Source organism: Seriola dumerili, unplaced genomic scaffold, assembly GCF_002260705.1.
Source record: "Seriola dumerili isolate Sdu_G_001 unplaced genomic scaffold, Sdu_1.0 BDQW01000109.1, whole genome shotgun sequence".
Classification (NCBI taxonomy): Eukaryota; Metazoa; Chordata; class Actinopteri; order Carangiformes; family Carangidae; genus Seriola; species Seriola dumerili.
This window is the reverse complement of record NW_019174364.1, coordinates 2086830-2109857: the sequence shown is the minus strand read 5'-3', so window position 1 is coordinate 2109857 and position 23028 is coordinate 2086830. Positions and strand designations below refer to the sequence as shown.

Sequence of the window (23028 nt, the reverse complement as noted above, 5' to 3'; positions counted from 1 at the left end):
TCACATTTTTTGTGTGTGTGTGAATTGCGGACTAATGAATTTTTCAGGATGAGGAGCTGAAGCCCAAAATGGCATAAACCAAACAAATATATATATATATATATATAGTTGCGTTATGATACAATCTGCAGATTTCACCTTCACATTCCACTTTGAGAAGTAGTTTTAAGTGTTGTTTGAAACTAAGCAGGATCCCTGATCCCTCAGAGGGCAGCCAAAATAAGACACCAGGCAATCTCACCAGAGTGCTTGGTTGGCATGGTCTGAGCTTCTGGGGCCAGGTTCGCCTGCTCAGTGGGCCAGTGGAAGGAAACTGCCTCTGGCTGCCTGCCCAGCTTTCAGCACGACAGAGACGGATCATATGGACGCCAGTGTTTTCCTTTCCTAATTGCTGCACATCAACACATCAATCCCACAGTCAGGATATTTCATAACAGCACAAGAGATACTTTGACAGTGTCAAAAGAAATGTGAAAATGTTTGGTTGGTAAACATTCAGTCAGGACACCGCGGGATCAGGCAGTGTGCTGATTGCAGTCACGTCTGATCTAATTGATATGTATGCTGTAGTGTGTGGGGATCAGCAATTGAATCTCAAACACCACAGTTAGTCACTGAAACCTGAGGCCACAATAGCTTAGTTTAATTGATTCATAACCTGAATCACATGATAAATACAAACAATGGCTTGCTCCCTGTTAACAGCGCCAACTGATCAGCCTACAAAATGGAGGTTCCCTGCAAGAGACTGGCCAAGCTGCAGTGTTGCAAATACTCACTTCCAGTTTGCTGGTCAAAATGTACAGACCCCACCCAGACTGTTTTCAGCTGTTTGGATTGAAGAAGTTTCCAGATGTTTTTTTTATTTTTTTATTATTATTCCTGACCAGACAGGTCTTAAGTCTTGTACCATAACGTGGTGTGGTGCAGTGCTGCTGTACTGTTGTCAAATAGTGTCGTCTGTGTCTCATTCTTACAGAGACACTGAATAAAATCAAAAACAAGTAGAGTGTGTCCCCAGCTTTACTGGTTGTTTAATGACACATAAGAAAACATTGTTTCGCTGAGAGATTTTGTCTTTTGTTTTAAAAATAGCATATTCCTGAAGTTCCAGTATAGATGGCACATCATGCACACAAATGAACAAATGAAAAGCATCAGGTTTGACGGTATAAAGAAAAAGAAGCATCTCTAAATTTGATATGTTTGACCATTATACCTTTTTCACAGAGATGTGTTACAGTCTTTCTCTCAAATTGTGATTGTGGCCGTTGTTTTTCATTACAAAGAGTTCTTTTCTGTGTGATGTAACAGACTGCTGTTAATGAAACCAATCTCAGGCTGAGAAAACAACATGAACCTGAAACACCGTCTTTGAAGATTCTTATTTTGACCTAACAACCCGCTCGCTTCAAACCTGCACTGAAATCCTTGGACTAGCAAACTCTTTTAGAAGAGATATCACGATTTTCTAATAAATTTTCAAGATGTCTTCTTTTTTTTTTATATATTTAATGACATGTCTCCTAAATGTCCTCCCACCAGAGTCTCAAGATCCATCAAATTTAATCACTGACTACACCTAAAACAAGTATGGCATCTTTTGTTCAGGCTGCTGTGGCTTCAGATTTATTTTTTATCTGGAGACTTAAACTAAAGCTTCAAACTCCAAAAATGCAGCGTATCCTTATTCATCAATAGGTCATCATAAAGGGTGTAATTATTTGATTGATGGATAGAAGTCAGTTTCTAGTAAATAAAAGTAAAGCCAATTAAACTAGACACACAGCATAAGTACATGTAGTATTTCAGCTTTGCACTTCAGACTAAAGAAGATCCTAATTGCTTTGAAATATTCAACAAAAGGCTTTTCCCGCTTTTCCTTAACTGTAAAAAAAAATGGTTGTATGGTGTGAAAGTGGGTCTTGCAATGTCTTAGGGCAGCAGGATAAGTAGTAATCCGTCGGGCAGTGCTCTGTTGTAGACTACAGATCCTATAGAGAGCCCCGGCCGCTGAGTCAGCCACAGTTCTTCCAGGGGTAGCAGACTAATCTCCCAATACTGTCTACCTCCACCCTTTCAGTGGTCCAAGTATCCGTCGTTCTACCTCTGGTTGCCCCTCCTTTCCAAGCATCCCAGTCCCCTGCGGCATCCCAAATCCCTTTTTCTTACTTGTTTTATAGGGTTTGCAAAGTCTGAGTCTGTTTAATGGGTCTTACTGCTGTTATTCTGTGTAATGCCCCAGAAAGAGTTCTTTAAATGCTGCAATTTCCAATGGAAAATGTTGTAATTGCTCTTTTTACTTTGACTAAGGCGTCATTGGTTAAAAAAAATGATGAAGCCTGTTGGGTTTAGGATAGCCCTCAGTAACCCATTGGATTATGTCACAAATATGTTGTCACCAGGCTGTAAATAAGGCTGCTTGTCTTAGTTCCAAAGGAGTTAACATTGTGGAGACACAAGGTGTTCACCCTGCAGTGAGGATCTGCTGGAGTTTGCGTTTATTTAATTTGATCCTGACTGCCAGACTGCAGCAGGCTAGCTAAGTGCTTTGCCATTAAGACTCTGTTCTGTGTTTAATTCTGCTACAGTGCTGAGGCTTATGGGTGTAATGGCAGGCTGCATACCGCCTGCTCTACAGTAAGTGTTTACCATCATGTGTTACTACCTTGCGAATAAGCAAATAGCTCCTCTGTGATCCTCTTAATTAAACCAATGGCTCTGGTCACCTGACATTTGATTCCCTGTGTTCTCCATCTGCAGATTTATAATGAGAAGAAGAGCCAGTTTGAAATCAAGAAAAACAACCCCAAGGACTTGGTGGAGAGAGTGGCACGGGACATCTCCAAGCTGCTCAACAGTAAGAGGAAAGCCCTGGAGGTAAGAGGATAATGCTCCACATATCATAACACCTGTGTATAAACTCGCACTGTGCACAGATGCACACACACACACACACTATGGATTTGACTTTCCTGAAAAGTCAAGTTTCTGTTGATACAACTAAACGCATTGTGTGTATGTGTGTGTGTGTTTTTCAAATGCCAATATAAAAAGATATATAAAGATACACAAAACACAACGTGATATTTTAACACAAATTTCATTACAAATCAACACCTCTGCCCTTAAAGGACCAGTATGGGGTATTTAGTGGCATCTAGTGGTGAGGTTGCAGATTGCAACCAACTGAATACCCCTCCCCTCACATCTCCCTTTCCAAGCATGTAGGACAACCTACAGTGGCCTTCAGGTGACGTACAAACGCGATAAACCCTCTCTAGAGCCAGTGTTTGGTTTGTCCTTTCTGGGCTACCGTAGAAACATGGCAGTGCAGCATAGCGAGCCCCCTATGTATACATGAAGGGTTCATTCTAAGCTAACAAAATACAACATTTCTTAGCTTCAGGTGGTTATACACTACTGAAAACATAATTAATGAATATTCTTTTCAATTTCTGCCAATAATAATGGCAGAAAAGGACTAAGTGGAATTTTTTCTTTTATTTCCAAGACATGTTAGAAGAATCTTCCACATCCGGTTCACGTGGGGACGATGAGACCGTAAATAATCAAAATAATTCCAAACAACTGGCAGGAACATTTGTCAAAAGTATGATTATCTATAACTGAACACTTTTTTCTGCACACTCTAAATTGGCCATCATCTTAATATTTTTCCCTTTGCAATCATCCAGCTCTTCTCTACTTTGTAGTATATATTTATTTACACTGTATTGAGCTCCCTTTCCATGTGGATAAAAAAACTGGATGATGGAGGGATATCGACTTCATTCCTTTAATTTGAACCATTGTTTTTGTTGAACTAGAATTTGAAGCTAATTATATTTTGTCAGTGACAAAAAAGGGAGATAATTGTCTTAATAATTTTTAATTTTTTTTTTTGTTCAGTAGTGGCAGCGTATTTTCTGAAAGATAGTTATTTAGTCTGTGAGAAGACGGGTTATTTCAGGGGTTATCATTTCAGTGTCCTGCTTTTGGGGATTGACATTTTAATTATTCCCACTGTTCTGCTCAGACAGTCCTGTGATTAGTTAAAATTTTGTTTTGCTCTCACAGTCAGGGAACCTCTAACCTCTCAGGGAAGAGAAGGGGAGGGGAGTGGGAGTGGGGAGGAGGTTCAAAGATGAGTGGAGTGACAAGGAGGGAAATGAGAAAAGCGTACACAATCAATAAAGTAAAGGAACATTCGTGCTAATTCTGAAAAATTGGATTTTAAAATCAAAATGTTGCTGTCCCCTGTTTAGGAGTCTGTCTCTCTGAGCATAAATAAGTTTTGCTCAAATCATCTTCACACTTAAAATTATGACGTGTTGAGAGCTTATAATTCTGAAATTACCTGATTAGAATTCCTATTATTTGCCATTTAAAGCTTAAATTGTCCTTCTTTTTCCTCTCAGTGGCGGTTAGGCAGTCCTTTTAATCAGTTTGGTGATTCTCATCATCTCCACCCACTTATACACGTACCGTGGAGCCACATGCTCATCTGTGCACAAACACCGATTCTTTTTAATCACTGTGATCTTCCTCATCATATGGTGCAGAAACTACACACACTTGTACGTTCACACACACACACACACTCAATGCACTGAAATTAGAAAAGCTATGGTATGTGCATTCACAACCCTCTCGCGTGCTCTAACGCACACTGAGTTTTCAGTTTATATGCATGTAAGGGTTTCATCTGTGTGTGTGTGTGTGTGTGTGTGTGTGTGTGTGTGTGTGTGTGTGTGTGTGTGTGTGTGAATACGTGGAAGGTATAATTTGAATTTCATCCATGTGGCACCTCATTTATGGAGGGGGTTGTTCGAGGGACTGTCCACTTTCCTTCCCTCTGTTTCTGCCCAGATATGCTCACTCAAGGCGAAAGCATGGACATTTTTTCACGACCGAAGCCTTTAAAAAAAGGGACAGAAGTGTATATCTTTCAAGAGCATGAGGTCTTGCGGGATGAGGCACGTTCATGCCAAGGAGCAGAAGTCTCTCAAAGGCACGGTTAATTCTACAGCTTGGACCCTGAAAGGGGAGAAGGTGTTACTGTTCGTCTCCCGTGGTCATGTGTAGGATTAGATTTGGGAGAGCATTGACCCTCCAACCCGTTTTTTTTTTTTTTTTGTGGGCAGCAGTACTCTACGTATCCCCAACCTTCACCACTCTCCACCTCTCTCAAAGCACACACACACACACACACACACACACACACACACACACACACACACACACACACACACATACACACCACAACCCTCCCCCTAACCTCCACAGGCCACACTGTCACCTCACATCCTGTCTGGGATATTCACTCAGGAGGGAGGAAATGAGGTGAAAAAAGAGAAGGGCTGGAATGAGAATGTCTCCCTGGGGCGTGGAAAAATCAAGAAAATGATGTTCAGAAATTCATAGATTTAAAAATGAGCAGCAAGCGGGAGGGAAGGAGAGAGGGAGCAGAAGGGTGGAGGGGGGTAAAGGGAGGTAGAGAAAGAGTTTGGGGGAAAAAAATCAAAAGAAGAGAGCAGGTTGGGCAGAAGAGAATCGAATGATAAAATTGCAAAAGGGAACAAGCGATGCAAATAAATAGGGAGTCATTATGTCATTATAGAACACAAACCTTAACAAAAAAGTATGCAACAAGTTGATATGTTTCATTTTGCTAGGTTATGTCTTTTTTTCCCACTAAAACTAAAAATTCAAGACTGTAAGCGAATAAATTCATGTGGACTTAGTATTCACACAGGGAGAAAAAAACGCCATGTCTTAATGCAGTCAGTAGATAAGAAGGTCTCAAACTCCGCTCAGCGCAGTATTGACAGCGTTTTATATTCCAGCCTGTTTCTACCCCCTGTAATGGTTATTTAGTCCCATATATTCCCTGCCACACATTTAAAGAATAGGAAATGTATGTGTGTGTATGTGTGCACGGGCGTGTGTACGCACACAGGAAGAAATTATTCTTCTGCAACCTATTTAAATACTGCTTGGGGTGATTCGTTGTAATTCATGTTTATATTACTAATGAGAAAATACGTATTGACTCTAAATACTCAGTTACTGATATATAATAAGGAGGGAAGCATTTTTTCAGTGCCCTGGATTTAGTTGCTTTAACCTTAATTCCTAAATTAGCAATACATCTTAATCATTTAAATACTGTGTTTGTATAGTAAGGAAAGGGATGAAAAAAAAACAACACAAAATCCCATAGGTGAGCATTTATTTGTTTAACTTGCCTGGGCTAACACTCTAGCTGGGATTATTTCTGCCATGAAGAAGATACAGTTGGTGTCGGGCAACAGTTGGCACCTTAAAGGCAGCTTAATTATCACAAAGTCTTTTTGTATCCTGCGTTTCAGCTATAGTATCCACATTTGGCATAACTGATACAGAGATGTGTTCTTGCTTTCATGCAGCCACTACTCAAATAGATAACTATATATCTATAAGATAATTCAAAGTGCAGTGTACTCAATGTTCCTCTAACCCCTAAAAATGGAAGCAACATAAGCTGACTTACTTTTTGTCAAAAGCTTCCCCAGTGTTTACTCTCTCCCTTCCCTTGTCTTAATCCCCTCCACTCCATGTCCCTGTCTGCTCTCCCTTTCTTGCCTCTGGCTTCAGCCATCTTCTCAAACAATGATCTGATTCTACGGTCGGTGCCAAAATTAAAATGTAACACAAACCCTGGTAGGCTGACAGGCTTCCATGTTGCCGCTGGACATTTTATATAAATCTCTTTGTTTTCTGAGGCAGGTTGAAATGTGACTCAGGAAAGCTTCCTCTGATGTTTAAAACTTTAGCTTATTTCAGTGGCCGTGAGAATTGAAGCTGACACCTGGACTCATTTTTATGCTTCCTCACTGGCAACAGTCGTGGCCGGAGGAATTACGTTTCAGGGGCATTATGTTTTCCCCTTCTCATGAATGCAATATCTCAGGAACACCTTGAGGTAATTTCATCTGATTTTGCACGAAAGTTCACTTGGACTAAAAGATGAACTGATTTAGATTTTAGTGGTCAAAGGACAAGGTCACTGTGACCTCACAAAACATGTTTTTGGCCATAACACAAGAATTCTTAAGCTAATTATGACACCATTTAACACAAATGTCTAATAGGATAAAATCTGATGACATTTTATACCCAGATGGGGAGATTGTGACCTTATTTCCTGCAACTTGACTGGTTGGTGTAGCCACATGCAATAATAATAATAATTCTAGTTTTTGTTTGAGAGGTACATGTTCACCACTTTTAGATTAGCTGACTCAGCAGCCAATCAGATAAGAGCTGAGAATGGTACTGAAATGTCAGCTGCCGTTATACCCATCTTTTGCTTAAGGCACGTTTGAGCAGGATGTGAAAAGATATCTCCTTCAAGTCGTACTAATGTAAAACTTAAAGCTACAATATGCAAGCTTTGGAAATCAAGTTAGTGCCAGAATGAGGCTCAATTGCAAACCCCTCTGCCACGCCCAGCCCTTCACCTACATCCTTGATGTGTTCGCTCTCTCAGCTAACGCAGGAATTGGGAGCTTGCTAGCTTGTGTCAGCCATAGCGATGTCATCCCAGCAGCTCATACTAGCTTGATGCCTCGGTGTGGGAGACCAGAACAGCTGTATTGATTGACAGCTGTGAGCTCTGCCCGCTTCAGGCCTTCTCTGATTGGTTAGAGGGGCGAGGCTCATTCAGAAACTTCAGAAGGCCGTGTCTCTGCGCTGCTGCCTGGCTGTTTAATGAGTCAGGGCCACAGAAGCCTTTGATAGCACCTCTCCACACCAAGATATCTTTTGGAGCGTATTTCAGCTGAAACATATTAAAATGAAAGTTACAGACTGTATTTTTGCTTAAAGTATTTAAAATGGCGCTTTGATTTATACATCCACACTTTTGAATAATGTCCTACTGATTTACAAGATGTTTCCTGGAGAAAAAAAAAATGTATATCTTGGTGCTCATTATAGAGACAGTGTTCAGTTGGTAGACTTTCATTCAATTAATTCCTGTTAATTGCTAGCATTACCTTGAAAATCTTTTGGTCAGTCCAGTCACTGAAAATGCGAATAAGTGTATAAATAAGCATGCAATTCAACATATGGCAAAGAAAATTTCCAATAATAATTGAATGATAAATTAATATTTACTGAGGTCTAAATTGAGCATTCAGTGTCAACTGTCAAATTTAGAAAATGTCTCTCTCACTGCTATTTCTACCTCGTAGTCCTATGATACCTTTGGAACATTCGCCAACTAGTGTCTAAAAAAAACAAAACAAAAAATAGGCACAGTATCACTTCCTCTCTAGCCTTGAAAAGAAGAGAATCTATAATGTAATAATAAACATCATGAGATACACTTCCACCAACTTATTCTGGGGCTTATCTGAGATCGTCTTGGCTGGGAGGTTACAGTATACATTGATATGCAGGTAGCAGCTGAACACTGTTTGTGTGTGTGTACTCATTCCCTGCACCAGTATTGTGTCTGCATGTGTTTCTTTGTAGTTGCATTGTGTCTACCTTTATGTGTGTGCGTGTGTTTATCAGAGCAGCAGGCTCACACCTGAGCGATGCAACAAGAGTGTGTGTCTGACAGGCCTTTTAACCCAGAGCAGACAGAGAGACACAGCCCTCCATGTAACCTGTCATGTGTATAAAGCCAAACAGGTGTGATAGGCCTCCCAGACTGATCTGAGCCCCTCATCCCTTCCTGTGCTCCTCTTTGTGATACTCCGTATGATCACCACAGAGGCCTGAGATCAGTTGGGCCCCTCAGAACCAACTGAGACTGCACAACATCCTGTACGCTGTCAGTCAAAGCCAGGCAGAGTCGAGCTGTCAGTCAGACTGCTGCTGGGATTTTCCAGCCTCGGGGAGGGAAGATGAGGCCACGAGCTACAGACAAAGATCATGTTACATTCTCAACAGCTGCTGCACAGCAAAACTACCATTGTCAAAGCTCTTAAGTTATGATTTCACAGAAGGGCCTGGTGGAATAGAGAGGGGACTAAGGTTGGTCTAATCCAATTACACAGATCTCAATACTATTCCAATACCACTTAACAGGCTGAAGGATGGCTGCCTCTGGGCTACTCCTTGTTTGATGGATACACACCCAGCACTCCACTGGGTTGGCTATTGAGATCGTTGCAGGGTCAAATCATGGATACAAGGCAGTTGGGTGAAGGGACGAGGCCTGGTTGAATAAAATAATAATAACTTTTTTGATGTTCTCTCTCGTCAAACAGAGCATCAATGGCAATATAGCTAATTTTTTTTCCCCATAACTTAAAAAAACCCTCTTTTTCACTATTTTTCTTATCTGCCTGTCCCTTCGTTTTTCTGTTGCTTTATGAACAGCAATGGACAAGAGTTAGTAGCTTGATCCTTTGCTTTTACGTCCCACCATTTCAAACCATTCACTGTGTCAGGATATGTGACATCAAAATTAAAAATCAATCAATCAGTGTGAAAATTCATTCTTGACCTACGAATAAATGAAATCAAGTGGTGCAGGTTGGCAGATTTCCCCTTGTGTTTCCGGTCTTTATGCTAAGCTAAGCTAACCAGCAGCTAGTTCTAGTTTTACATTGCATACACTGATATGACAGTCGATAAAGATATATTTTTCTACAGTAATCAGAGCCTCTTCTGTGGGTACAGTGAGCAAATCTGGGTTGATGATGCAATATGTTGTTTTGTTGTGAGAGATTTAAAACTACAAATGGCAAATGACAGGTAGGCCCGCATGATTGGAGGGGAATGGAAGGTGAACTGTAGAAGATGGTGGACAGTAGGCGGGCTCGACGCGTTCAGAAATGACGGATATGTTCTGTGACTTCGCAGTCATGCTGATAGTGATTGTGAGAGATTGCAGGAGAGCTCAGACCGGACACTGTGCAGGGACAGCAAAAGTGTGCTTGACAGAATTAATCAATCAGACTGCGTGGGCCTCCGTCTCCTCCTGACCATGGAAACCAAGACGACACAGCCGGGTCAGGGATGGGGAGGGACGGGCCGCTCCGAGTCATCTGTCATCAAGTTACATCCATTAATAATTGACTGAGACACTGACTCTCACGCGTGGCACGCACAGCCAACATGCATGCTGAAAGGAGTGTGAGCGTGCACGTGTCGGCACAGGTGTGAACATTTGGAGCGACTCGCTTGTGAACTTTGCGACCTTTTCACACTGAGCTGACCTGCAGTGTACTGATATTTTACATTGTTTGGGAGAATACATCCGAAATACCCCACCAGCGTTCCCACTAAAGAAATAGGGGGAATTAGAGCAGATGCTGAGCGTTTATCAAACTGTAAGATGGTAGCAGCAGGTTGTCGGTCATGAACTTGCACATGCTTTAGTGGTCAAAAAAAAAACCTCCCATCAGCTCAGAATTACTGTCACAGAATATCCGACCCTCTTGAACGCTGGAGAATTGGCTGTTTTATATGAAGGAACTTCTTTTTGAGTTCACTCACTGTCTCCTCTGGGGAAGTGTAGCTTTGAAGAAGTGGGGTGAGAATGAACGCCGGGTTGATGAGGTGCTGCCTTCCGAAAATCTATCATGACAAAAAGGGAGGTGAAGCTGCTCACCCTCTTCTTGCTCCAGTGCGTATTTATTAGGATAAGGAGCCATGTTTCAACAAAACTGTCAGCGAAATGTAGCTTTGATCATTTAACAGTTTGATGAATAATGAAAAGGCAGTAACTGTGTTCTTGTTCATTTTAATGATAAGTCATACTTCATACTCTTATTTGTTTATTGTGGGCCAAAAAGCAACAGCAACAAGAAATCAACAGTTTAATTATTGTTAGTGTTGTAACACTGGGAGTGTAACCACCTCCTTGGAGTTTGTGTTTGATGACTTGAGTCGTCATCCCAGCGAGATCTCAGACGCCTCAGTGACTGGCTTTAATTGAACAGGCATCCGGCACAAATAACCAATTTATAACAGCTAAATTTAGCCCTCAGTCTGTTAAAGGGCCACCAGCCCTAAAAACGAGGCTCCTGCTATCACACCACTGTGAAGCAGTTGTGAATAGTGAGAGCTGTCACTCGGGTCTGGGTTGGACCTCAGTGGTAGCATATTGCAGTGGAGTGTACTAGAGCCGGAGGATTAGTAAAGTGAAACCCTCCTTTGTCTGATTTGGTTCTGGTTACTGATTTCAGTTCAGCTGCTGATGACTCGTTTGAATCAGTTATTTAGTGCTGTTCTGTGTTTTCTGGTGCCCGCAGTGCAGTATATCGATAAATGCCTTTACACATCCTTTAAAAGAGATTTTTAAAAATGTTGGCACGCTTTCTAAATCACTCGAAACACTTGAATTCTAAGTTTTTGTCATTCCCAACAGCAGCAGTACGACAGCAGCTGGTGCGCCCGCAATGAATTACACCACCAGCAGCAAGTGATTATGTCCCTCCTGTTGGCGTGAAGTGATGACAAATGAAGGAGTTGTCTTCCACTTTGAGAGGGAATGAGATTTCCCTGCAGCCTTGCTCCCCTCACACCTCATTCCGGGGCGACATTTAAGTGAATTTTTACGAGAGTATATGAAAGTGCGTATGCCGTGATCATTATTACCATCAGTTTTAAAGTGGTTTTCTACCATAGCTTATTTTATTAAAGGTATATTTGTATTTTTTATTATTATGTTTGCGTATTTTACTTCACAATAAACACTTAATGTTCAATGAAATTTGCACAGACACAAAGTGTACCTTTATGTCTTTACACCCTTGCAGTTTATTGTCCTCTTCCAACCAATCATCTTTGTGATGTCAGTGGTTAACGTCTAACTTTGCCCTCATCGTAGCATTAAAACTTGATCCACACACTTACTCTTAACCTCCCTGAGGCGCACGGCAAGCCACTCAGTAATAGTGAGCACCCTTCGGTATGGCTTGTGTTCACTTAGGGAGCTTAATGAATTACAAGGGCTTTATAATGAGTGTGTCTGAGCAGTGTTGTGGGGAGGTCAGATGGTTTGAATAACTAATGAACCCAATCACCAGTAAGAACTTTAACATGCATGAGACATTTTGTATATGCTGTTGTAGGAGACATAGCTACCTATTACAACCCCAGCCCTCCCACCACCTCAACTGCCACCACTGCAAGAAAGTGAAAAAACTAAATTAAAGAGGAGCCTCTAACAAAGTAATTTGGTTTTCCATTTCCTGTAGGCCTTTGGAGAGGCAGTTATAACTCTCAGGTCCCATCAGGGTAGAACAGAGGAAGTAGGCCGAGCTCTACTTGGGTAAAAATAGAAGAGGAAACTTTACAACTCACAGTGTGCACTGATTGGCAAAAACATAAATTGAATTTTTGTCAATGTAGTTCAGAGAGGCTCTGGGTTCCTGAGGAATGCGCCATTTTTACGTACTCTTTTCAAGTTTTGAGCTGTTTCTTCAAACTTTTGTTTTGAAGGATGTAACACTGCAAATGTTTGAAAACCAATAAAAAGTTCATTTGAGATGTTGAAAACAGACCTTTTAAGGGATAACCAGGTTATTACAAATCATCCAGTGGGGACCATGAATGTATGTATCATATTTAATGTTATACAAATCTATAGTTATAATCAATAGTTATCCAATAGTTGTGGAGATATTTCACTCAAAAACACAAATGTCAATGTTGTGGCTGTGCTAGAGGAAAAAGTAAGGGATCACCAAAGTCATTTGGGTTTGTTCTTTAGGCACCATGAATATATGGTGCCAATAGTTGTTGAGTTATTTCAGTATGGACCAAATTGGTGGACCAGCTGACAGACAGACATCACCATCCCTAAAGCCAAAGCACTAGCATGGCTAAAAACTTAATTTATCTTCCATTACCCAAGGACTAGAAGCACTAGTTGGTCCACTTTCTCAGAGATAGACACACTAATTGTGCATATGTACATGGAGGTAGGCACACAGACACACACACACACACACACACACACTCCAACATGTGCACTCACACACGCACACACATACACACACACTCCAACACATGCACTCACACACACACACACACACACACACACACACACACACACACACACACACACACACACACACGCAGGCACGCATGCACATGCACAAATCACATATCCCCTCCCATAATCTCCTCCCAAATCCCCTGGCCCCTGTCATTCAGATCTATGAACTTCCATTAGCAACCATCTGTTACAACCTGCAGCAAAGCTATTACACTTCACGCGCTCACACACCAACACACACACACACACAGATACATATGAATGGACACACTTAACTCACTCAATGTAAGGCCGGCTAACTTCCTCTAAGCCTTGAGAGAATTTGCTGAAGCATCGCCTGTTTAACCTTCAAAGGAGAAGTCACCCGTATGCACCTGCGATAGCGTCACTGTGCTGCTGCCGACCAAAGATGCGTCAGAAGGTCAGCAGCCCTCTTGCACACGCACACACACAGCCTGACACACAGAATGGGAGGTCACACTCACACACAGAGATAGGTCGCAGCATTGTGTTGTAAAAGCAGATTGTTGTATCTCCAGATTATTCTATCTATAGTATTGGGTCATTCTATCTCTCCCACTGATAAAGGTCACAACATCCCACCCACTGCTTCTTGGCAGCATTTCACATTAGACAAAATGTCAGAACCTGATCTGCTTCATGCCAGTACGCTGCCTCCAGCACTTTTCTTCACATCTTCAATGCACACATTTATTTTAGCTCTGAGTGTACCATTTTCAGCTCCATTTGAATGTTCTGCTTTCCCTTTTTTCCCCTCCTAAACAAATGTCAGTGTACTGCAGAAGATTTGTATTTTTTTTTTTTGCCGTGTTCCCACCTCACACAAAATCATTCATTTGAGTGACAATATGGGTTGCAGGCAGGAAGTGGGGGTGTGGGGCTTGGGGGGGGGTAGGGGGGTGGGGGGTGAGGGGGCCGTGGATGGTGGGTTTGATTCAGCATCTAATTACCCAACTTCTTCTTGAATGGGAAAAGAAATGCTTTCTGTGTTTAAGCAACTTGTTCACGTAGCAATAGCATCTGCTTCACTCCTTCATTTCCCCGTCAGCGAGAGACAAATGAATAGAAATGACTGCTTTGTGCTTTTATGCAGCCGTCTCTCCAAGCTGCATAAAACATATATTTCCAGTCTCCCATGTGCGATTTTGTATCTGCAGAGAGAGGATAGAAAAGGAGAGACAGAGACACTTGAATCAGGAATCGTTGTGCTAAAATGCAGACGTTTTTTTTTTTTTTTTTTTTTTTTTTTCAATTGCAAGGCAGCACTCTTGTCTGTTCGTTGTTTTCTTTCCTAGAGGGCACAACTGAAAGATCACTTTTATGAAAGAGGCTTTTGAAAAACGCCTCAGCAATCAAATAGAAAATAAATGTTATACTTCTGTGTGGTGAAAAAAAAAATGAAATAAGCACTGTGTAAAATAGTCCCTTGTTCGAAAAGAAAATTGTATTTTCAAAGACAAAATGGCACAGTGTGGTCATTTACATTTCCTAGTGGGACCTTTTGTAGAATGGCAATTTATTATTATTTTTTCATTATTATTATTTATTGTGTCTTTATGGTTGCTGTTCCAAACAGGTCAAAATCCACCCCATCTCCAATCTCCCAGCCCTCCACCCTATCAGATCTCTCCACCTCCACTACCTTCTTTTCATCCCAGCGATTATCCGCCAGCTCCCTCTTATCAGCATCATCAGCTCAGAGGCCATATAGCAAAATGGTTCCCATGGGAGGAAGTCGCTGTTCAAACTTTTGTGGACACAGACCACAAAGACGGAGAAATTAGTCTTTCATTTTCCTTTTTTAATTGATTCAGTATGAAATTGCTGTATTGCATAAAAATCTATGTATCTGTAAAATTGCTCATTGAATTTAAGATTTTTAAAGTTTATTTGGGTTCAGTAATAGAAATATTTATGCTGTTCGTCAATAAGACCTGATCATGAGTTGGAGGCTTGAAGTAGCTTGCGGGCCAAGTAGTGGTGGGGTAAATAATCCCTATCTCTGAAGGCTGGTTTGATATCCATAGCCTGCCTCTGACCCCGGGAAGCCGTGCTTTAATTCCAGTGTGATGGAGAGTCGGGTTCTGCTTGAGCGAGTCCCTTCTTTTATTCCTTGTGGAATGGACAAGGCAAATAATGGGCTTGTGTCCTGAAAAGCAGCTGTTACTTCCTGACAAACCATTGATCAGAAGAACAGGGGCTGTTTTCACAGTATGGCGCTCTTACATAACCAGATACACACATGCACGTGTGCTTGCAGTAGCACCAAATTTATGTAAATCTAACAAAAGCATCCTAAACAGTATTTTATGTTTTATGCACAGAAATATCTGCTGCAGAGCATGCAGACAGACAAATCACTCTTATTGAAATGAGGTTCGAGGCTTTTAACATTATAAACCTCCCAACAGAGTAGCCTTCACCCTGAATGCAGGAACTTCATGTATACATGAACATACATATATAACATGCACACAAGAAACCAGGTTACTGAGAGAAATTCAGGTTAGGGCAAGACACGTACTCCAACCTGTAACTACGAAATCTTGGTTTATATGCAGCTGTTAAGTCAGGAATCTCTTTATCTTCTACCATATGTTTCAACCAGTGTTTATATATTTTAAGTGTATCCATTATAATTGATAATTAGGTCTTTGTTGTTTTAGATCAGCCGCAGTTAGATGTCAAACTCTGCAGTGAGAGAAGGGACCAGTTTTTCTTACAGTTGATGTGCGCTTGAATTTTAGTCAGTCTTCAGATATAATCATTTTGTATGCCAAGGTGCACTGCCTCATGTAATAATATTTCCTTTCATCTAGCTGCACTGCTCTCTCAGTGATATGTTCCCTGCCTGAGGTCTCTGTCATCAACATACACTCACCTAAACTCTGAGTAACACATGCATATAGATGCAGCTAAATAATCAGGCTTCACCAGCAGAAATCTAGACGTGCTAAACGGGATTCTCTGAACCTAATTAGAGGGTTTTCTTGTTTAAGAAGAACACAACAAAAATAAACAGTGGTAACCTGCATGTAAACACACAGACAGTTTTAACTGGAGATGACATCGTTTGAGATGAGAGCCATTTGTTTGATGATTTCACAAATCACACCTTCAGTCATGTAGAGGAATGAATGGTCTTGTGATTACTGCGTTATGGGCCTTTTCTTAAATGATTGGGAGTGAAACGTTGTGATGCAATGTGTACGACTGACAAATCCGACACACAGGACAATCCGACAAAAGGAAAATGCTAAAAGTTTACTTGAGTAAATAATTTTGGTTTGAATCAGATCACCTGACTTTTCTGGAAAACTGTGCCAGTGAGGGGGAAAAAAATGCCTGCAGTAATATGAAAGATCTATTCTTTGCAGAGCTAACAGAGCTTTAGTACTTGAGCTCAGCCACACGAGAATGATCCAAGAGATCAACTTCACTGGACCACCACAGTTCTTCAAGAACGGCTCAGTCTCGCCATGAATAGCCGTGTCTTATTGTACCGCCCGTGCTTCAGCAGCTGGATGAGCTTTAACAATTAGAAGTGATATTCAGAGAAGCCGTTTGCCAGCTCTGCAGGTGCCTTCACTATTGCTATTGTATAATTTTGCAGTGGTAAGACTGCAGGAAATGAAAAGTTTGCCTTTATGCGAAAGACAAAAAAAAAAAAGGATGAGGATGATGTTTGAGTTTGAAAAGATATGAGAGGTCATCCAGCTCCTATTGCTCACAGGAGGAATGACATTACTTTCTTTCTGCCTGGGCTGGTGTTGACTCTGTTTAAAAATTCTCATCATGGTTAATGTACACAATCCCTACCACTTGTCCCCACAGAGTTAGGACACTCACGCAGAGAGGCCAAGGGAATCAGGGGTCGGCATGCCTTTATTTTGCACTTCCATCAGAGCAAGCAGTTAATCTTTGCTCGGCCCCAGCTTATCTGGGCGCCTGCCACCCAAGCCCTGCCCAGGGAGAAAGGCATCACACGCCTCAGCCCTCTCCTCCCTCCTCTCGCCCTCCCCTCAGCTCAGTTCTCCTTGGCTGACTGGAGGAGGTGGCTGCAGATTGAATTATTCTCTCCGTCCCATTTCTTCCAAGTTTGCATTCATTTGCACTGCGCTGTCACTTCTCTTCTGTTGTGTTTGTTTCTTAAGTGGAAGCCGTTCAGAGTCTGTCTCAGCTTGTTGCATTGTCTCATATCGGTTGTGGCATCAGGCTGCAATTGTGGCTATGCAAAAAAAGAAAAAGAAAGAAATAAAAGAAAATGTTTCTTTTATTGGTGTTAGTGCACATTTGTTGAGGCAAATGCCCAGAGCCTCCCTGCTGGCACTTTTTTTTGTTTTTTTTTTAACGCATCCTGTGTGTATGTGTGTGTGTGTGTGTGTGTGTGTGTGTGTGTGTGTGTGTGTGTGTGTGTGTGTGTGTGTGTGTGTTCAGTGACGTGACGTTCATCAGTTTTTTAATGTACTTTTGGGGGTGAGACTGAAACTAATGATTATTTTCATTCTAAATGAATCTGTTGATTATTTTTCTAATTAATCAATCATTTAGTCAATAAATTGTCCCTGAGGACTTGACATTTTCAAATGTCTTGTCTTGTCTGACCAAGGGTCCAAAACCTGAAGAGATTTTGTCACCAGTGATATGAAAGAGAGAAAAAGCAGCAAATCCTTGCACGATAATCAATTATCAAAATTGTTGATTGGCTTAACCAACTCATCATTTCAATACAGCATTTTATCGACTAATCTTGCCCAGTAAAGAAATGGTGAAATCGAAGATGCTTTAGCTTGACCAAAAACTGATGTTTCTCTGTGACTTTAAAGAGTTTTCTGACAAATCCACAAAATCTCAAGAACCTGATGGAACCTCATGTGTTCATCGTGTCTGGACAATTTAAAGACTCCACTACTACAGTTAAATTAGTCTCTGGTGTACTCTCCAGTCCTCAGGAGGAGTTTTGAGGTCACACTTTCGAACTCCTGGCTCACCTGCTTCTTCTTTGCAGCGCATTGCCCCTCCTCCCCCTCCTCCCCCTCCTCCTCCTCCTCCTTCTCCTCTTCCTCATGCGTGATTTCTACCCCACTGTCTTGAGCTCTGACAGCCTGTCATAACTCTGTCAGCCTGTTATAGCCTGTCATAACATAATGACCTAACACTTTCCATGATTGGCAGGTGTTTTTCCTTACAGGCCAATGAAGTAGGGGATGGGAGATGTGGTTTGATGCCCAGTTACCTTGTTTCTTCACTGACTGACAGGTGGCTCCCCAAACTACACAGAGAGAAGGCCTGTTTGTATGTTTATCGCCCTTTTAATTCATCCTTTGTTTGAAAAACTATACAGCAGCTGTCGGCTATAGCTTTTGCTCATTTGAGTGACCAGGGGGATGGGACACTGTCTTCACCTGCTGGATGAGTGACAGGAGAAAGGCGTAGGAATGGGAAAAGAGGGAAAGGGAAGATAGGAGCTTGCCTGGAGGCAGCGGTGGAGCGATGAGGTGCTGACGGGGGGGTGGGGGGTGGGGGGGGTTATGCTTCAGAGAGACAGTCGAAGAGAATCTCAAATATTGACCTTGGAAAACCACCTCTATGATAATAATTATTTCACGACCCCCCCCCTCTACTGCCTAGGCTGTTTCACTGTCTCTCTCCCGTTCCTCATGTGTCTCTCTCTTTTTTTTTGTGTGTGTGTGTGTGTGTGTGTGTGTGTGTGTGTCCTTTGCTCTTGTAATCTTAGCGACCTCAGATAAAAGCAACCTGGCTCTTTTTCTTCTCTTTGATACACATTAATCCCTATCATTGATTACAAGCTCAGGTTCAGCTTATCACAATAAGCCTCTACCATTTGACCCCCCCCACCCCCACCCCCCCCATCCCATACTGTATGGTTTATAATACAGTGAACCATACATTATACTCATACACTCAAGGGGTATGAGGTTTGATTTCACAAGTGTGTGTTTGTGTGTGTGTGTGTGTGTGTGTGTTCAACAAACTAAAAACAGCATTATCAGTAAATGTTAATGGTATTCTAAAAGAAATCCAAAATGCAGAGTTTATTGCAGTATTATACTAGTGCCAATTAAAAGCACATTTGGTTTTGATGAATACCTCATCACTTTCCTACACTGCCTCATCTTTGAATGACATTCAATGCTATCATCTTTTTAGGAGAATATTCACTGAACTTTAGATATAGATTCATTTTTTTTACTCAAAATAGTGCCGTGGACTCAAAGAATGTTTTTCCAGTCTTGATTCTTTCCTGAAATTCTCCTCTCATCTCACCAATGAGAGGGTAGGGCAAAAAGCCTCTTTGTAGCCTGAGAGGCGAAACACAGGGCAAATAAAGTCCACAAAGTACTCACTGCTACTTGTGAAGTTTAACTGCTGTGAGCACAAGAATACCTGAAAGCAACCTAGAAAGTGTGTTTTTATTACCTCCCTCTGTTCTCTCAACTGAAGACAGTAAGACGTCTTTGTTTAGAGGTAAGGTAAAGTTCATAGTGGCGGTGATGGGAGGGTGTGGGGTGGGTAAAGTGGAAATTATGCCTTATATCTACACTTAACTAAATCTCTCTCACAAATTATGTCCTTGCTATCACTGCTAAACTGGGAAAGTTTAGGTTATACCTCATGCACAGCGTACACAGGTGTTTCACTGTAAAGGTCTAATCTAATACGAATAATACGGTGCTTGATAATGACATGTTTTAGAGGCACGGTTCATTTTGTCCTCACTCTGTTTTGAAACCTGGCTCGCAGCACTACCATTTCAGATGACACTGTGGTGCAGCTTCTTAAAGGCAAGCCACGGCAAAGTATGCTAAGTGAAGGCGGAGGAGTACATCTATTCATTTAAATTGGTGCTAATGGCAGACTATTTAAAAGTCAATTAATTGCCAGGGGCCAAATGCACACTGGCAGTTAATGCTGTCACAATGCTGAGTCGTAATTGGATGTGGTGAGGGGATGTGACTGTGTGTGCTTGTGTGTATTCCACTTGTCTGAAACTGGGTGGCCACCTACTGTACCTCCATAAGCTCTCAACAAAAGGGCCGTCTGCTGTGGATGGTATTTTGTCACAAGGCAGAGCATCACGGGAGAACAGCTTAGTTGTCTGGATTTGGGATTGTCGTTTAGTTTGTGGAGATGCATCCATCCACATGTATTTTTATAAAATGTTTGTTTACAGTTTTCAGGCGCTTTCACTCTGTTTTCTTTGACTGTGCACTATTATTCCTGAAATCAGCCTTTGAATCCATTGTCTGTTTCCCTTTTTGTTTTTCTCAGTTTGACATCACTATCCCCATCTCCATTCTCTCTCACCTTTTCATCTTCTTCCTCCCTTTATCATCCTCCTCTGTATGGCAGAGAGAGGGAGAGAAGGCCTGAGATCGATGTTGGGCCTGCGCACACAGAGACCGGCAGCTGGCTGAATCGGAGTGATCGATCAGGCACAGAGCATTTACTCTGCCAGACTGCTGGGCCTTTGTGGATGGAGATTATTTCTAAATTATTACAGGAGGCAGATGCTTGTCAGAAGATGCTCTCTGTCAAGGTTATACTGCTTCAGTGCTGCCTAGCTCTCTCCTTCTCGTTCTCTCCCTCATAGTTTGCTTTCCCCATCTTCTTAGAACTGTCCACTTTCCCTCCTTTTATCTTTCTCTTCTGCAAAAGGTTTTTCAGTAATTAGCATTTTCCACACTGCTTTTGAATTTACCTAGCTGTCTTTCTTGCGGTGTGTTGTTTCCCTAACAGCAGATTTGTTTAGCTCGATGTAGGTGAGGTTAAAGTCGTACAGTGTGTGCCGCTCAAGTAATGAGAAACTGAAAATGCCATCTAGTAAATTGACTTCATACACACAGACAGAATGGGCTACACAGTGTAATCTTTGACCAATGTTAGTCTATAATGGCACTGAATATACCGGCTGGCTGCTGTGTGTTTGAGGCTTTCTTGAAAATGAGTTTGTTCTTTCTTGAACGATTTAAATGAGGTATATTCATTCTGTGCCCTTCAACAGCACTGAGCGCCTGTGTTCTTTAAAAATAGATGCATGTCGATAGCCTTTGTGCATCTGTGTGCTGGATGGGTGCCGTGTGTGTGTGTGTGCTTCGTGTGAATAAACCTGCGCATGTGTTTGAAACTGATAATTCAAGTTTAAGACGTATTGAATGTGTGTGTTTTCACCCTTGTTAGGCTGATTAGATTTGGTAACGTTCTCGTATGCCCTGGGCTCTACCTCTTGTCATCTCATTCATTTTTCCTTAGCACTTGTTTCATATGACAGGACTTATCACAGCCATTGCAGTTGGTATTGAATATCTACAATTTTCCATCCGAATGTAGTTTCTTCACAACATATGAAAGATCTCTTTATTCTGTCAGTGTAATAATGTATGTTGATGCATTCTGTAAAATAAAGAAATGATCTGAGTTAACAGAAAAGCTCTGCTAGTTTCCATTAAAAGGAACAATCTGACCCTTCTTTGTTTTATCCATAATCAGTTGAGAACATCATTTTCAATTTAATCTTCTCATGTCCAGCACATGGTGTGTCTGATATGTATTTAACCAATCAGTAGCAGCAGTTACAGTATGTTTCCAATCAAACGCTGCGCATGTTTCAGGCCGGTTTCAGAAAAGTGAATATATGAATACTCTTAACAGCACGTTTAAAACCTCTGTACATTAATTGATTTATGTTTCTCATTTAAGTTTCTCATTATTGAATGAATTTATCTCTTCTGTCCTTCCACACCAATTTTAATGTTCACCAGCCAACATTGTGAGTAGAGGCAGGGATGATATGTAACAAAAGGGTCCTAGATGGATTCGAACCAGGGACATTCTGGTTACATGGTATGCATCTTAGACCCAATGCCTAACTAGATGCCTCTTTTTTTTTGTTATTATGGGAGACTGGTAGAATATATTAGTCACTACTGCAGTGCAGTTGTGTATTTCAATAATTTGTTTTCATTTTGTCTTTATTGAGCTCAATTACTGCACAAATTTAAAATGTTTTGTTGTGTGGAAAGTGACAAATCAGCTTTCCAACAGCTCCAAAAATGTCTTATTTACATATTTATCTTGTTAGCTAGCAAGCTAGTCACCAATACAGCTCTGACTCAGCTGGGTTGTGTTTCTGGTAAGTTACGACAACATGCAGCCTGACTGTGTGATGACAGGACTTACAACATGCCGTGTGCAGTCTCATGTATGTGTGTTAACTAAACATGATATAGACAGCATGGAAGTTGCTACAGTGCCTATTCTTATATACTGTGCAAGGTAGCTTGAACACATCCAGGACCAACAGTATTTCAGTGATGATCTTCACATTTATTTTCTCATTTGTATGTTATAAACATACACTATGGCTATAGAATATGCAGTATGGTATGACTACGTGCAATTGGTTCTTGGATTATGCTTTGAACTAAAGATGATACCTCAGAAATGAAATATAAAATTACATGAAAACAGTCACTTTAGTGTATCAGCACCTCAGAAAATACAGACAGTCTATATCCCCATCTGACCGAGATGAAAAGAAAGCTCCAGGATTATTTTCTTAGACAGGACGGGGAGGGAACAAATCAGCATCAGGAGATTTTAAAATGAAAAAGAAGGATTGAGCATAGAGTAAGTCATTACACCTTTTGTCCTTTTTTTCATAACTGTCCCTTTATTATTCTATTGGCGGTTTTGATATGTTGGCCCATATTGAGTATCCTACACATTATCACCAGTCACAGCAGTTGTGAATTCTGAGCATCATCCACGTCCTTTGTTGGGTATTCAGAGAATCATCTCTCGTTGACCGAGGAGAATAGACTTTATGAGGAGGAGGCACAGCAGGCTGATCAAACATTTACATTGTTAGTCCGATGTTGTTTGCATTAACATATGAAACCTGGTAGCAAGCTAGTTACTCTCCACACAATGAAAACAATCCCCCTCATTTCTTAGTCAAAAGGCATATTCACTTG

At 41.3% G+C, this 23028-nt stretch overlaps 1 protein-coding gene across 1 annotated transcript in view; it reads left to right on the top strand.

Moving 5' to 3' along the window:
- Nucleotides 1-23028, top strand: part of cacna2d2 (calcium voltage-gated channel auxiliary subunit alpha2delta 2) — a 136853-nt gene that overhangs the window by 36381 nt on the left and 77444 nt on the right. The window contains exon 3 of the mRNA XM_022746733.1: nt 2764-2880. Coding sequence (XP_022602454.1) covers nt 2764-2880 — 117 coding nt within the window. The remainder of the gene's footprint in view (nt 1-2763; nt 2881-23028) is intronic.